Source organism: Rhinolophus sinicus, linkage group LG01 (genome assembly GCF_036562045.2).
Source record: "Rhinolophus sinicus isolate RSC01 linkage group LG01, ASM3656204v1, whole genome shotgun sequence".
Lineage (NCBI taxonomy): Eukaryota > Metazoa > Chordata > Mammalia > Chiroptera > Rhinolophidae > Rhinolophus > Rhinolophus sinicus.
Window position 1 is genome coordinate 100,462,229 of NC_133751.1, and position 15,309 is coordinate 100,477,537.

At 38.6% G+C, this 15,309-nt stretch overlaps 2 protein-coding genes across 6 annotated transcripts in view; one reads left to right on the plus strand and one right to left on the minus strand.

Moving 5' to 3' along the window:
• Positions 1 to 8,655, plus strand: part of LOC109456504 (ceruloplasmin) — a 60,488-nt gene extending 51,833 nt beyond the window's left edge. Inside the window, exons 19-20 of the mRNA XM_074333832.1 lie at positions 4,028 to 4,129; positions 8,202 to 8,655. Coding sequence (XP_074189933.1) covers positions 4,028 to 4,128 — 101 coding nt within the window. The 3' untranslated portion in view covers position 4,129; positions 8,202 to 8,655. The remainder of the gene's footprint in view (positions 1 to 4,027; positions 4,130 to 8,201) is intronic.
• HPS3 (HPS3 biogenesis of lysosomal organelles complex 2 subunit 1) overlaps positions 1 to 15,309 on the minus strand; it is a 36,694-nt gene that overhangs the window by 2,769 nt on the left and 18,616 nt on the right. Inside the window, exons 8-16 of one of the 5 annotated variants that reach the window (XR_012496836.1) lie at positions 14,357 to 14,465; positions 12,319 to 12,500; positions 11,266 to 11,446; positions 10,155 to 10,388; positions 8,734 to 8,919; positions 8,199 to 8,387; positions 7,132 to 7,239; positions 2,370 to 2,545; positions 1,623 to 1,713 (exon numbers count right to left, since the gene is read on the minus strand). Coding sequence is in view for 1 of the 5 variants with exons in the window: in XM_019748834.2 (XP_019604393.2) it covers positions 1,623 to 1,713; positions 2,370 to 2,576; positions 7,132 to 7,239; positions 8,199 to 8,387; positions 8,734 to 8,919; positions 10,155 to 10,388; positions 11,266 to 11,446; positions 12,319 to 12,500; positions 14,357 to 14,465 (1,487 nt within the window). In the remaining 4 variants the exon portion in view is untranslated. Of the gene's footprint in view, positions 1 to 1,622; positions 1,718 to 2,369; positions 2,577 to 7,131; positions 7,240 to 8,198; positions 8,388 to 8,733; positions 8,920 to 10,154; positions 10,389 to 11,265; positions 11,447 to 12,318; positions 12,501 to 14,356; positions 14,466 to 15,309 lie in introns of those variants that run through there. The other 4 variants (XR_002138881.2, XM_019748834.2, XR_012496838.1 and 1 more) reach the window with 4 other exon arrangements.

The window sequence follows — 15,309 nt, forward strand, 5'->3', positions numbered from 1 at the left end:
ACACACACACATTGTTTGGTCCAAAATGTCAAAAGTGTCAGAAGTCCCAGTCGCCTAATGAAGAAGGCACTGGCTTCCCAAAATGTCTAGTGTCAGGATGAGAAACACTGCATTAGAGATAAGAAACCCAAGCTCCTAAGCATATTACATACGTCCCTGATCTCCATCTTCAACCCTACCACCTTGCAAGTTTGACTAACATTTTACTCCAGTCAACCCTGAACTTATTAGTCCCAAGATACTAAAACATTGACTTGCTTCAGGTCACTCAGTAAGTAGCAGACCTGGACGCAGTTCCAATTCTCCAGACTCCAATCCTGGTCTCTTCCTGGTGTACTATACTTACCGACAGAAAGAGCTCCCTTGAAAATAGACCTCAAGTTATTCAGATTCTCCCCTTTGAAATCAATAGCTACAGAACGCTTTCCAAGGAGAGGCATACTGCCTGTAAGGCGGGTGTGACGTGAAAAACCACTAAAACACCATACCAGCTCTTGAAGTACCACAGTCTAACAAAGATAACTCACACACAGCACTTAGTCCCACAAGGTACACACAAACATTTTAAAGACACAGGAAAATGGAACGTTTGTAGGAATGATTACGGGTAAGTTAGGGGTAGAGAGTTTGTGGACGTGGATCAGAAAAGGATGAAGAAAGAGTTTTAAGGAAGGTAATGGTGTTGCTGAGGTGTGACGATATGAGATGTCTGCACTGGAAAGAGACCCACCAACACAAACGATCAGTTCAAAGTTATGTGATAAACTCGATCCAAGTGGTGCCGGGCAATCAACCACCTGACACTTCCCCCTTCTGAAAACCAAAAAATCACTCAGGAAGACGGGCAGGACAAAAAGTTAGTATACAGTCACCTCCTCCCAATCATAAATGTCTAACTTTACTTAAATGGGGATCTTCAGTAAAATACCCTTAATGGCCACTGGCTCTGCCTAACACTTTAAAAAGCAACTGTCTCAGCTGGAAAATGCAATTCCAACACTATCAATTTCTACTATTCTATGAATACTGAAATCAATATAACCACACCTTTTGTCATTAGGCCAACAATGAACAAGAGTAGAGAACTTAATAACTATATAATCTCTCAAGATTTACAAATGATTATGAATTATGAAAATTCAAATAACTACCTATGCTGCAAAATACTGCCCAGTTTAGAGACACTCAACTTTTAAATCCTTGAGAACCTTGTCCTTCCTCAATACTTGCTTACCATTTGATTAATACTGGTAATCATCTTAATTTCCTACATGAAGTAAATTAAGTACTGAGATCACTAATAAAAATGTAATCATTTTAATAGCTATTCAAAATTTTAAAATACTGAGGTTATGAGTTTCTATGACTGTGATAACTTGTAAAGTGTTTGAAATGATTAACTTAAAAGCATCAACTCTGTAGCTAGAAGAGATAAATATCATAAATGACGGGGTGGAGTGTATAAATGCTGAAAATAAGCTCTCCCGGTAGTTCTGCGAAGACCTTCTTCACCTCACTTAATAATAATATGAAAAAATTAGAGAAAGCAAGCCTTCAGCAAATTATGGAAACTAAATCGAAGACACAGTTAAATTTATAATCAAGCAAAAATGATCACTTACCTTTTAATGATGACAGATAAAGTTGATATTTCTCTCCACCACATTTTATTCTCTGACAAAGTTCAGGCAGCAGTTTTTTCCACCACAAGGTCTATCTTAGGAAAAAATGAATAAATTTTAAGTTTGATGCATTTTACATTCAGATTTCCAACAAGAATAAGAAGATCGTGCAGGAAAGTGCAGGGCAAGAATACATCATTTTGGTTAAGGCAGCAAACTTTATGATAACAGAAGATATTATCAGCAGCCAGTCTTCTGCTTAAACTATAATATAAATGTCAGATTTATAACTTGAAAAATCTAATAATATGTATATTGTACATAAATACATGGCTATTTTCAAGAAGACATATAGACATGTCCCGTATCATCTCTTAGGCGGCAAGAAGGAAGGAAAGAAGGAAGAAAAAAGAAAGTACTAAAGTCTAAAACTCTACTTTCTAAACTAAAAATGCCCAGAAAATATTTTCCCACCATACATTATGTTTCCTGGATTTTCAGGTAATAGCCTACTTCATCTTCAAACGAGATTTTTAATGACGATAACCTACTATCGCCATACACTTTAATGGCTTCTAACAGTACTCAAAACACATAACAGATTAAACATACATGCTCATTTGACCCGCACAGCCTCGTGAGGTTGGACTGGCATAATTTGTCCCCATTTTGCAGATAAGGCAACAAAGATTATCAAATCGGATTATCACTGATCAAGCCTTAAAAAACATAATCTGAAAAGCGTACCCGATTTTCTTCTTTCAGTTCATGATTAGCATATGGAATGATGGCCTCCGGGCACCTCTCTAGCAGTGTGTCTATACACTGCTCATACTCTTTCAAACGCGTCTGACACAGAACCTGGACACTGAGGCCAGCAACAGTGTCTTCTGAGAGTGGCTCCAAGAACGGAACAATGGAAGCTATGTCAAATGAAGGACCACATATAAGAGACTATGAACAGAAAAGTAAAATGTTATGAAATGAGGCACCCAAAAAACTAAAGCACAGCATACAGAATACCATTTTTTAAAAAGACTAAACTTCACTTGCAACAACAAAAAAAGAGAAAGAAAAGAATGAAATTTTAGAGCACATGCATGATATTTATTTAGTATGTCTACGTGGACTGAAGTATTAAATAATATTTAAACCAACTCTAGTTAAAGAATAACAATCTGTCTAATAGAAACCAATCATTTGTAAAATAACATGATTTTATTTGCTTTGGATAGACTGCAAATTAAAACTAATGGGAATGCTTTAGGACTCTATCCTAAGGAAATAGTCAACATTGGGGTCAAAGATTTATGTCCAATGCTGTTCACCATAAAGTACTTATAATATTGAAAAACTAGAAGCAACCTAAATGTTAAACAAAAAGGGATGAGTAAATAAATTATGGTACATTCATATGATGGAATATTATATAACCATTAAAACTTTTCAAAGGCTACTCAATGACCTAATGCTCATGATAAAATAATGAGTAAAAACATCTCAATACAAAATTATATTCAGAGCGTGATCAGTAGTACCTGTGTAGTTTGTAAGAACTACACAGGTACATACACATATAGAAATGCCTTTGGAAGAACATAGAATTTGAAACAGAGATCAGCTCAATAAATGGGAGGACAAAACCCACGTTTTGTTTTCTTTTTCATACTTCCCTGTATTTTCCAAAGTTTCCATAATAAGCATGCACTACATATATAACCAAAAAATAAAATTGAACATTTAAGGAAACTAAAACAATTGCTAAGAAGCTTATAATTTGTACCAATACCATTTGCCACAAGCTGAATAACAGGTACTATTTCACTATTCAGAACTGTAACCAATTATTTTACTTTTAAGCATTTAAACCAGGGGTGTCCAAACTTTTTTCAATGGTTTTCACCAAGGGTCATATGCGGTAAAATACACAAACAGCCGGGCCACTCACTCGAGGTGAAGTACGTATTGCCTCACCTGATTTATTTAAGTAAACTAAATATATTTTTGGAATTTGCTGCGGGCCAATAAAAAATGGATTGCAGGCCGCAGTTGGCCCACGGGCCGCAGTTTGGACACCCTGATTTAAACTATAAATAAGTTGACCCTTAGCAATGTGGACTTGGAACTGCACGGGTTTACTTATATGCGAATTTTTTCAGTTTCCTGTGTAGTTCAAACACGCGTTGCTCAAGGGTCAACAGGCAGTTGGGAATCCACATATGCTGACGGCTGACTTAATTTTTATGTGGATTTTCCACTGCCCGGGCAGTTGGTGCCCCTAACCCCTGCATCATTCAAGGGTCAACTGTACTACTACCAAAATAATCTCTGCTTTTCCTCTCTTCTGGATAAAGATGAGAAGATCGTACACTAATTTTCTTCCTCCTGTATCCTTTTTGCTACAGCTTCTCAGGCTCACAGGCAGATATGGAATGGGAACTATCTGTGTGCAGTCAGCCTGATTATTCTATTCCAAATGTCTACCAAGGAGCAGCTAGGAAAATGAGGTTGGTCCTTTTCATTCCTGCAAGTCTAATAATCACCTTCATCTGAATAATTTCCTTACAACAAGATAGCAAACGTGAAATAAGGTGATAATCTGCCATTCACAGGATCTCCCAACATGAAAAAAACAGATTATTTCTATATTCAACTCTTGATTAATCGGGACAATGGGCTGAGCAGGAAGGAGCAAGACCTGGGTAACCTGAACCAGGGTTACAATGAATCTAGTCAAAGCTTGGTGCAAATGGGTTAGCCATGAACTTTTACTTTGTTTTAGCCATATCATCGAGAAGTTCAAAAATAAGAAACACCAGACAACACGGACGTTACTGAATAAAAAAGTGGTCCAAAGGTTACTGCTATTCTTTACAATACTCTTAATATTGCCTGCTTCTTAGCAGAGTGCTCCTTTTTTTCTGCTTCAGGATGGAAATGGACTTATCTCCATCTCCAGTACGCGCACTCTTTACTCCCTTCCCTGATGTAGATCTCTCACGCTCAGCCGCCTCTGCAGGGCTGGGATCCAGACTTCTCTGTCCTCTGCACCCACAAAGCCACAGCTGCAGCTCTAATGCCAGGTGGCTGCAAGGAGGTAGGGGGTCGGGGGGGACCATGATGATTTGGGCCAAGGGCAGGACACTTGCCAGTTACTGAGTCATTTCAAATAGCAGGTTTTTGACATGTAAATGATTTATAGATTGTTTTAATTTTTGCACAAATACACTATTACAGTGTCTGAGGACAAGAGACAGAGATTGACATCAAATCTGCATGGTGTGGGGTGGGGCAGAGGGGAGGCGAATAATTTTGAAAAACTCTCCAGATGATTCTGAACTTCCCTATTCCTCTAGGGGAGAACCAAATGAGACCTGTTTGTTTCTTGAGGGTTATTTTTTCTTAATGACTAAGACTAATCGACCCATAGATAATCTAGAAAGAACTGTATTTAAGAAAATGATTTAGAAAAGTTTAGGCCAACCACATTTCTATTCTTTAACAGCAAAGATTCCCAGAAAGAACCTACCCTTTTAAAAATTTTAAAACGAATTTGGAAAAGATCACTAAGTTATACATTTTCAAGCAGTAATTACAAATACGCTTTGACGTTTATCAGATGATTTAACAGCACTTATTACAATTACGACTTGAAATACATTGTTAGTACATATGAGGTCTGACAATTAAGTTCGCGAATGTGTTGCAATGATATTACTAATCTTTTTTGGTATCAGAGGGATTATTCATTATGAATTTGTACCAACTGGACAAACAGTTAACCAAGTTTACTATTTGGAAGTGCTGAAAAGACTGCGTGAAAAAGTTAGATGACCTGAACTTTTCGCCAACAATTCATGGCTCTTGCATCACGACAATGCACCAGCTCACATGGCACTGTCTGTGAGGGAGGTTTTAGCCAGTAAGCAAATAACTGTATTGGAACACCCTCCCTACTCACCTGATCTGGCCCCCAGTGACTTCTTTCTTTACCCAGAGATAAAGGAAATATTGAAAGGAAGACATTTTGATGACATTCAGGACATCAAGGGTAATACGATGACAGCTCTGATGGCCATTCCAGAAAGAGTTCTAAAATTGCTTTGAAGGGTGGACTAGGCGCTGGCATCAGTGCATAGCTTCCCAAGGGGAGTCCTTCAAAGGTGACCATAGTGATATTCAGCAGTGAGTATGTAGCATTTTTTCTAAGATGAGTTCGCGAACTTCACTGTCAGACCTCGTATGTTCTGGGATGGCGAGACCCTGCCTGCACTGTCCCAGGCCATACACCATGTTCACAACACATGCTCGAGAACTAGTTGTGCAATGAACCAATCTGAGGCTCAGTAGCCTCTGTATCTGAAGGGTACTAGAGATAAGAACCAAGAAGAATCTTCTTTGGTGATTTTTTTCAGAAGGTAAGTAAGTTCGTTTCTAGAGACAACACGGGCTTTCCAGGGGCTAAGCCATATGGTCTGTTAGCTTCCCTCCCTGACCCCTAGCCGCAGTATGACATTTTGGTTTCTATAAAGCCACACTTACACCTGTTCCTAGTGAAAATCTAGAGTTGCAAACTCAAAAACCTAACGAGGTCAAACAGATGGTGAAAATGAACTAAGCCAGTTGGGTGTAAGGAAAACAGATGCCACACATTCAGTGTCTGGACCAGGACGACATCAGGAGAACTGGCAGGCTGCACAGCAGGAGCACGGCCCAAGCTGAGTCACTTGGCTCCAACCCATAGGTCTCAGGCAGTGAGGGCCCAGGGTGATCAATCCTGCTGAATTTTTCAAGAGAAACTTGGAACTCAGAATTCTTAATTTGAAATCTCCCTTTTTATATGTTGGCAGCTACACTGGGCAGACCAAACCAAACAGAGTTGGGGGTCCTATCTGGTCCTTGGGCCACTGAGTTACATTAAATACAATCACATCCACCTCTAGCCCAGTCTGATCCATCAAGTCACATGTGGACTTCATTTCTCATTTCCAGTCAAAACACTGCCACGGTCAGAATTCTCGCAGGATGATATACATTCTCTGATTGTACTTCTTATTTAAAAAAAAAAAAAATCCTTTTCAAGACCCAGATACACTGGCTACCTTGACCTATTTCCTATAAAACAGAGAGCAGTGCTTGGGCTGGGTAAGAGGCCTGAAATGTTTGAGGAAACACTAAAAATAACATGCATCATACCAATAAAAACACTATACATCTGCCATAGTTGTACTTCACAAACTGTTTTCAAGCACATCTGAAAACCAGGCAAGACAGTCATGGGACTGGGTGTTGCTCACTCATTTGCTGGTAACAAAACCAGTCTTCCTGTAAAGCAGTTTCAGGCAGAAACAGCAATTCCCTCCAGAGTCCTGAGTATGCCTAACTATGTATTTTGTACCCCCAAATTATACACTCTAGATTAGCAGGATACCTGACATCTTACCAAATTGATAGCCTACATTAAATTGCAGTGGGCATATTCATAAGAAAAAGCGCATTTTTTATTTACCTGTAATTTGGAGAGATCTTCTGCGTAATTTTTGTCAGCTAAGGAATCCGATGATATTAAGACATTAACCCATGGATAGATTAAGCCATAATGATTACAGGCGTTTATCTAAAATGTAAAAGAAATTTATCATGAACAAAATACAACAAAACAAGGAGTTCTTCATCCATTCCCAAAACAGCAAGCAATCGCTAATCCTCTGCCATGTCGCAGAATTAAGTATTTCATTTTCTGGGAATGGGAAGGAAAGTCTTTTAGAATCTATTCCCCCGGGGAAAATTTAGCCTTGCTGCTTCTCACTGAACAAATCTCCACTAAATATTTCCTAGTATTTTACATTTTAAAATTCCTAGGGGGCACTTTCTAGCAAAAAGAGCAATAGTGTTTTTAAGGTAAAAGTTAACAGTAATACTGCCAATAATTTTTATTTCTACTATTTTCCTTGGGAGGCAAAATCTCTTCCATAAATTCTCAAGATAATGCCCATCAAGCCCCCCTTATTCAAGAAGTTGGTGACATTTCCAGTGAACCCACTTTAGCTGTGGCATCCATGAGAAGCAATGGGGGGGGGACGGTGGGAGGGAGCAGGGAGGATAAAGGCCATTGTCTGAGGGCCGCCTCATGGGCCACAGAATAGCCCTGTGTGTACGGCCGATGGGAAGTGGGGTCCAGTAAGGAGGTCTCTCCCGCAAGCCTTCTGCAGGTCCTCACCCATCAGGGAGGTCTGCAGGTCTCTTTTCTCCTGTGCCACGTCACGACCATCCCCTAAGGAAGCACAGATGTGTTCTGGGGAAAGCGAACATTGGGGGAGACCATGCTTTGGCTACTGAGGTACCATTGCAAGCAAGTAATACAGGAGAAGCAGGGGTGTTCCTTAGAATATCAAATTATTTAAATGTGGGCAACTTCACTCACGGACAAGTTTTAAGTGTATTTTTTACTCCCGCTTTAAAAAGGTATCTGGTAGTATAAGTTAGGTTTGATTCAAAGCCATCAAAAATAAGAAGGTACATTATTGTAACGTGTAAGGCACAAGTTTAAGTTAATGTATTATTCCATTGTCTTACCAGGTCCTCTGATGTTCGCAATGGTATGGTGTCAGGGGGCTGCCTCTTAGATAATCTCCAGATGTATTGTGACGTGAGCTTGAAAAAGAGTTCCTGCAGCAGCACATCTGGGAGACATGCTACCAGCTGAGCTTCCCAAAAGTCTACCAAGAGCTGAGGAATCGTATCTTCATCCTTACCACAAAGCACCTTGAAAAAAGTGAAACAAGCCCCCACATTCCAGATCAGTATAGTACTGACTGAATTTCAGCTGGTCTGATAGCACTCCATTGTGTGGGCATGCATTTAATAATTTGGCATTAGCAGTAGTACTACAGCAAAGCAGATTTGGACATTTTAACAGAAAACAGATTCTAGCTTGCATGAATGAAATTTTTCTAGATATATTCTTTTAATATGTAATTTTATAAACTGGTTATGCCTAAGTCAGTTTTTTCAATAAACAAATGAAAACTCACTTCTCTTAGTCTGTTACTTGCCCCCCACTAATTTTATCAGGCCAGCCAGAACAATTAACATTTTCAAAGGGACAAACCTTAAAGAAGGAATCTGCTTCTTCAATTCCAATTTTGTGGTTCTTCTGTAAGCCCAGGACTGAAGCAACGAGCAATCCAGGCTGAGTCTCCTTCAAGTGAAGTGCGAGTTCAGTTGGAACACTCTGTCCCTTCTTCTGTTGAATCAACAGCCGAGGTTCCAGAATAAAGCCACATACCAACTTCATCTTAAGATAAAAAAAAGAAATTTAGGAACAAAATGTACATTGCATTCATTTTGGAAATACGTACTAGTGCATTCAAGATTCTGTTAATAATTTACTTTAATCTCAATGTTTTCTTTAACCATAAAGACCAGTTCTCACTCTAAGAACACCACCGTTAACTATCTTCATAGAAGTTATTAACACTTAATTAAGCATCTAGATATCTTATTTTTGTAGAGAACTTTAAATTTAGGTGTACTTGATTTAACAACACTATTACTTTATTTTTCTCAAAACTATGGAAAAAAATTCATCTGTCTAGAATTCTAGTCTTCAAAGCAACGGATACCTCAATGTTGACTTGCTCCTTTCGTCATAATAAATGTGTCACTTGTACAGAAACAAAGCACTTCAGCTCTTGTTTTAGAGACCAAAGCCATACTATGGGTATGTGACCACAGGTAGGCAATGAAACAATAGTGTAGGAGCACAGGATCTGGAGCCAGACGATCTGCTTCAAATCCTGGCTCTCCACTCACTAGCAGGGTGACCTTGTACAAGTAATTTAACCTTCCTTTGTTTTGGTTCTCTCATCTGTAGAACAGGTATACAAAAGCATCTACCTTAAAGCATTGCTGCAAGAATTAGAGAATACATGCAAAGGGCTCAGAATAGGCCTGGGACATAATAAATACTCAGTTAATGTTACTTAATTTCTTCCACTAATGATTAACATCTTTGGCTCATGCCCCTAAATGGCCTCTTTTCCAAGGGAAAGCTACCTTTTCTTTGCTACACGTTCAAATGCCCAATCCTTAATAAAGTCACTTGTGATTTCCTCAAGTGCAGACTATTTCTGCAACTACTGGCCTCCTACGGCTCACAGTTAATATCCCACTTGTATACCTGAATATACACCACTCTGTTCTGTTTTCAGTGGACACACCATTCCCTCACGCCACGTCACTGTGGGCTCGGGACAGAGCCTATAGATACCCCGTGCTCTGAACACACCTGACACTAAGTTGAAAGGTCTTCGGATACCCACTGCTGCCACTGATTATTCTTATTTCTTTTTCATTTGCCAGCCAAAGTCCACGCACTTCCACTTTGGGTCACTTCCTTTCTAATATCAAGTCTATTTTCCTTTACAACGAAGGAAAAATGAGCTTGATAGAAGCCAGAGGAAAGCCCAACACCTGAGGAGTAGCAGGTCCTAACTCAGCCTGCTCCCAATAGCAGGCAGGGCACCATACCTCTGAATGGCTCCTCATTTCCCGTTGGTGCAGGTCAAGATCTCCCATTGTCAGAGCCACTGCTGCCTTGCTCAGTGTCACTAGGACTGATGAAAGCCCAGATGTATCCAGCTTCCTTAGATAGCGCATGGCAGTTAAAGGGTTAACATTCTTCATGGAAGGGCTACAGAGAATGTGGGGAAGCTGCTTGGGCTCTGCCACATGAAACATCTGAACCACTCGTGCAGCTAACTCCTTTGGGGAGCATGGACAAGAGGTGAAAGGTCAGCCAGCCAACAGAAAGCAACAAAGTCAGGAAAGACTAATAAAAAAGACACAAAGCTAAGATATAACATTCCAACTAAAATAAAATTATAGTATTACGTTTTGATTTAAAAAGACAGAGCTGATGGTAATAATGTGGGAGACCTCGAGTGTCTCTTTGCTGAGTTAAAATGAAGAAAAAGCAGTAAAAATATGTACCAAATTGTGGCCACCATTTCTAATTTGAGCAAGAGTTCCGAAGAAGAAGCTAAATACTGGATTAAATTACACTCAAAAATCCTTATAAAAAGTTACAGCTGATATTAAATATACTTAATGAGGCAGCTTATGAGAAAATTTCATTTCTCTGAAAACCTTAAAACATTTGGTATCACAATATCTAACTTTGCATATTGTGTATTCAACTCTTTTTTAAAAGACACAGAGGTTAAAAATAATCCTCAATAATGTGTTAAGGTCACTGGGCCAGGATTTCGTAAGTGAAGCTTTGGACCCTTGGACTGTGGGGTGACTAGGGTTGTGGAAAGGCTTGCACCTGAGAAGGAAGGTAAGGCCCACGTTCTGTCACTGTTCTAAAGACATGCCACTGTCACACTGATCAGGTGGACCACTTCCCTGTCTATATAACATGAAAATATGAGAAGATGATGATGGTAAGTTCTTTTCTAAGCTATAACTCTATAATTATTAATGAAGAAAGGGGCATATTAGTTACCTTTCTTAGGAAAGAATGTATTACCCAAGAAAAATATTTGGAACTTGACTTCTAAATAGTATTACATAAAATCAATGGCTAAAATGAAAAGTTAAAAATATTAGATATAACTGAATAGAAAACTATACTCACTTCACTTAATTCTTCATCCAGGTTTTCATAAAGTGAATGATTAATGTAAAAGATTAATCCCCTCTCACATTTCTGTGATCCATCCTCTGCTGCCCAGTCCACTCGAGCCAAAACTTCAGCCATAGACAAACCAGACATCTTATAGTATGGCAAGGCAAGGTGGGAACACTGGGTGTCAAGCCTACAGAAAAGGAAGCAAAACCCCCTCAAATTTGTCATTTTTAAGCCTGGATAGCTAATACATTTGATAACAAAAACAGATTATGCTTTCCAAATGACATAAACCTCAAAATATTTTTCTACAGCCATCATCAGTAGTTGGAACAAGCTCCTCAGTTTTATTCTGCAAAGTCATTTCTAATTAAAGTAGTTGCTTTTGCTCGCTTTGCTCGCTCATAATAAAAATTTAAAAATTAAATGAATTTTATTTTCATAATGTGGCTATAAAATAATAGTGTTTATAGGTAGGAAAAGTCTGTTTTATTAATTTAAAATCATTCTCATAGGTCAAGTAAGCCTTTGAAACAATCATATACAAAAAAATATGCAAACATCATTCTCAGTAATAAAATTTACTATTCATACTAATGTCCTTTTCTGACATCATAAAAGCATTGATGCTAAGATTAAAATCACAGACCGTCCAACTGCTGTTTTCCCCTTAAAGCCAACAGGCAATAAACTACTGATTCGTCTGCTTAAGAGATTTTCACTGGTCATGCCTGCCCCTGACCCAAGGCCTGAAAAGAAACTTCAAATTCCTAAAGTAAGTGGTGGGAGACTCATGAACTGGAGACTCACTGCTCATCTAATAAACTATAATTCCTTAGAGGCAGGGAACAGGTCACACTCATCTTTGTATCTCTAAGCTTAGCATAATACCTGGCACACAGTGTGTGCTCAACAAATGCTTGTGGAATAAATGAATAAGTGAAGCACTTCCCCTCATGTGTACCCCCATTTATCACGTAACTATCAGAGATGGAAAAGCTAGTAAGTATACCCAGAGCTCAGCATGGCTTCTCTAACAAGTTTCCAAGAAGCATCACCAACCTGCTGTAACAGTCTCCCAGGTGTCCACAGCTTTCTTTAAATGCTTCTAAAAGCTCCGCTTTTTCTGCAGGTTCCAGCTGACTGGGGTCCATCAGGGCAGCTCTCACTAACAGATGAGCCTCGCTAAGAAGGTGGATGCAGCTCTGGGTTTTTGCAGTCTTGTAGGTATTACTGTAGTCTACCTAAAACAAGGAAGGCAAACAGCTAATGTTGCAGCAGAAATACTCTGAAAATTTTCCCCGTTCTTAAAAAACTAGCTATATATTTTGTTAGTCAAGTTAATGTTTGTGCACATTAAATCCTAAAAAACAAGAAGGGGTTATTTATCATTCTGCTAGGGTTTAGCTATGCCCCCCACAATCTATAAGCCAGTTTAGTACATATGTGATTGTAAACACTCCCTTGAAACAGTGCTAATCATTAGAGAAGGTACAAATAATACTGCAATACTAATAATACTGTTAACTTAGCAATAATTTGGTCACAGTTTGATAAAGCTAATGAACGTATCTGAAATAGTTAACTTTTTTTTTAAAAAAAGTTCTAGGATGTAAATCTTTTTCAAATTCAGACTGAGTATCCCTTTATTTTAGTTTCAATTGGTGAATTCCAGTTCTATTACATCTATTCCTGTGACTCACAGTTGGCTTATAAAAATTATCACTAGCTATCTTAGTGGATCTGTATTTTCAGACTCCAGTAGGCAAATCATCTAGATGAAGTCTAAGACATTCAATTAAGCAAAACTAAAAAGACAGGCCAAAGCTGACATAATGCTCTGCATTAAAGTGATAGGGACAACGCAGGCAGAACCTTGACCTGCTGACCACAATGAACAGCACCGCGGGGCAGGTGCAGACCATGCACAGCCAACGTGACGCCCTGGGAAACGCACTAAACACACCTGTATTGCCTGTGTGATGTTCCGGCCAAGAATACATAACCTGAATCTCATCAGTGAATGAAAAAGGTGGAAGGGGAAAGAAAATACATTGTTTTAAATTGTTTATGTCATAAAAAAACAGAGAAAGGCTGTGAATATATTCTGAACTAAAGGAGGCTAAAGACACATGACAATTAAAAATATTACCTGATGTTAGAGTGGCTCCTGCACCAGAGTGGGGAGAAAATGCTATCAGACCTTTATTGCGTCAACTGGCAAACATGGAATATGAACCACAGACTACATAAAGCATTGCATCAATGTTAAATTTACTGAAGCACTACGACTACATTATGGTTATGTAAGCAAATATCCCTATTTTTAGGAAACACACACTGAAGTATGTAGTCGTAGGCTATGATTTGTGTAATTTACTTTCCAAAGGATCAGAATATTAGTGTGTGTATGTGTGTGTGTTTGTGTGTGTGTGTGTTTAGAAAGTGCAAGAGTACGAAAAACAAAAAAAGAGCAAGAGAAGCAAAAAGGGTGTAATGTTGACTAAGAGTGAATCTGTGTGGGGAACACACAGGTTTTATTTGTACTATTCTTACTCTTGCAACTTTTCTGTAAGTTTGAAATTACATATTTCAAAATAAAGAGTTAAAAAAACTTTGCAGAAATGAGTTGGCAGCTGTCACTCTTAGAAAAGGAGTAAGAATGTCCACTCTTGGCCCCTACGCACAGGAGAGTGCTACAGCTGCTGCAGTGCCCTGGGACAGTCTGCGAATATTTCAAGGAAGAGTGAGACAGGGATAAATGATCTAAGATTGCTTTCAGCTTCCTTTCATGGTTGTCTTTACTTGGGTTCAAAGTAGAAGTCAAAGACTTTTTATATTTAGACTGGTTAATCGAGCCTCGTAGAGGGGTGGGTATGAATAAAGCAGTCTTACTTTAGCAAAGGTAATTTCTACTGGCTCCTCAAATGTCAGAAGCTAGAAAAGGAGAAGGTGGAAAAAGATATACATGCCACTGTCAGACAGAGCTTGTAAGCTGGTAGGTGTAGCATTCTGAATGTATGATAATTAAAATCAATTTGTGGTCATCAATTCCACTTTAAATTTCTACAAATAAGAATCAGAAGTCTGAAAGGAGTACCATTTCTCTGTAGAGCTGCACTGGTGAGATCGTGTTCACAATATACAAATTCCACCCAGCCTCAGCTACAGGAGGTGTTTTGAGCTTAACACTGGTAGCTTTTCTAGAACTAAAAGCAAAACAAAGGACAAGAACTATAAGATAAGACATATTATTAATAAACGGCAAATTTAAATGGTAAACATTTGATACCCTAAATAACTATGAAAATATTTTCATTTAGTATTAACTGTACAATTGATTTTTATAGAGTATTATTTCACAATGCTGCACAGGCCTACAATATTTAATATTCTACAGCTCTCATGAATTGATAAATCAATCACTTCCAACTCATTCCACAAGCATTCTTAAATGGGCAATAGGCTCAAAGAACAGGTAAGAGCCCTCAAAAGAAAGAGAGCTTTGGCTGTGAAAGTCCTTGAGCCCAGGATCTCTCCTGCACGTGGCCTCCGTGAGTCCAGCACGCCCTATACCACAAATGTAAGCTGAGCTCCAACACAGCAATCCTCAGAGCACTCATGGCTGCTGGGAAAATGCACAAGACTCACACAACTGCAAGTCTGCTTAAAGCACTCCCCTAATCTTGCTTTCACTATGTGATGCATTTTCTGTAGTTGACAAACTTTTAAAACGCAGACCTTCAACAAAATGAATTTTCAAATAAATCAGAATTTTAAAAAATCATTTAAAATACATAATACTTTACAAATATCAAATGTGAAAGATTACAAGTTGTTTTTCCTCTCGCTAGAAGCTTTTAAGATCAGACCATTCTGTGCATTCTGTAAGTGACCCGTTAACAAGTCAACATAATTCCTGTTGGAGGAACAAAGCATAGGCACAAGCAATTCCAAAAAGCAAAAACTTATGTTAAAAAGAAAAACCAATGTTTGACTTGAAACACATGACATGTTTCTTCCCTCCAAACAGCTTTCTTTCCTGATAAATTT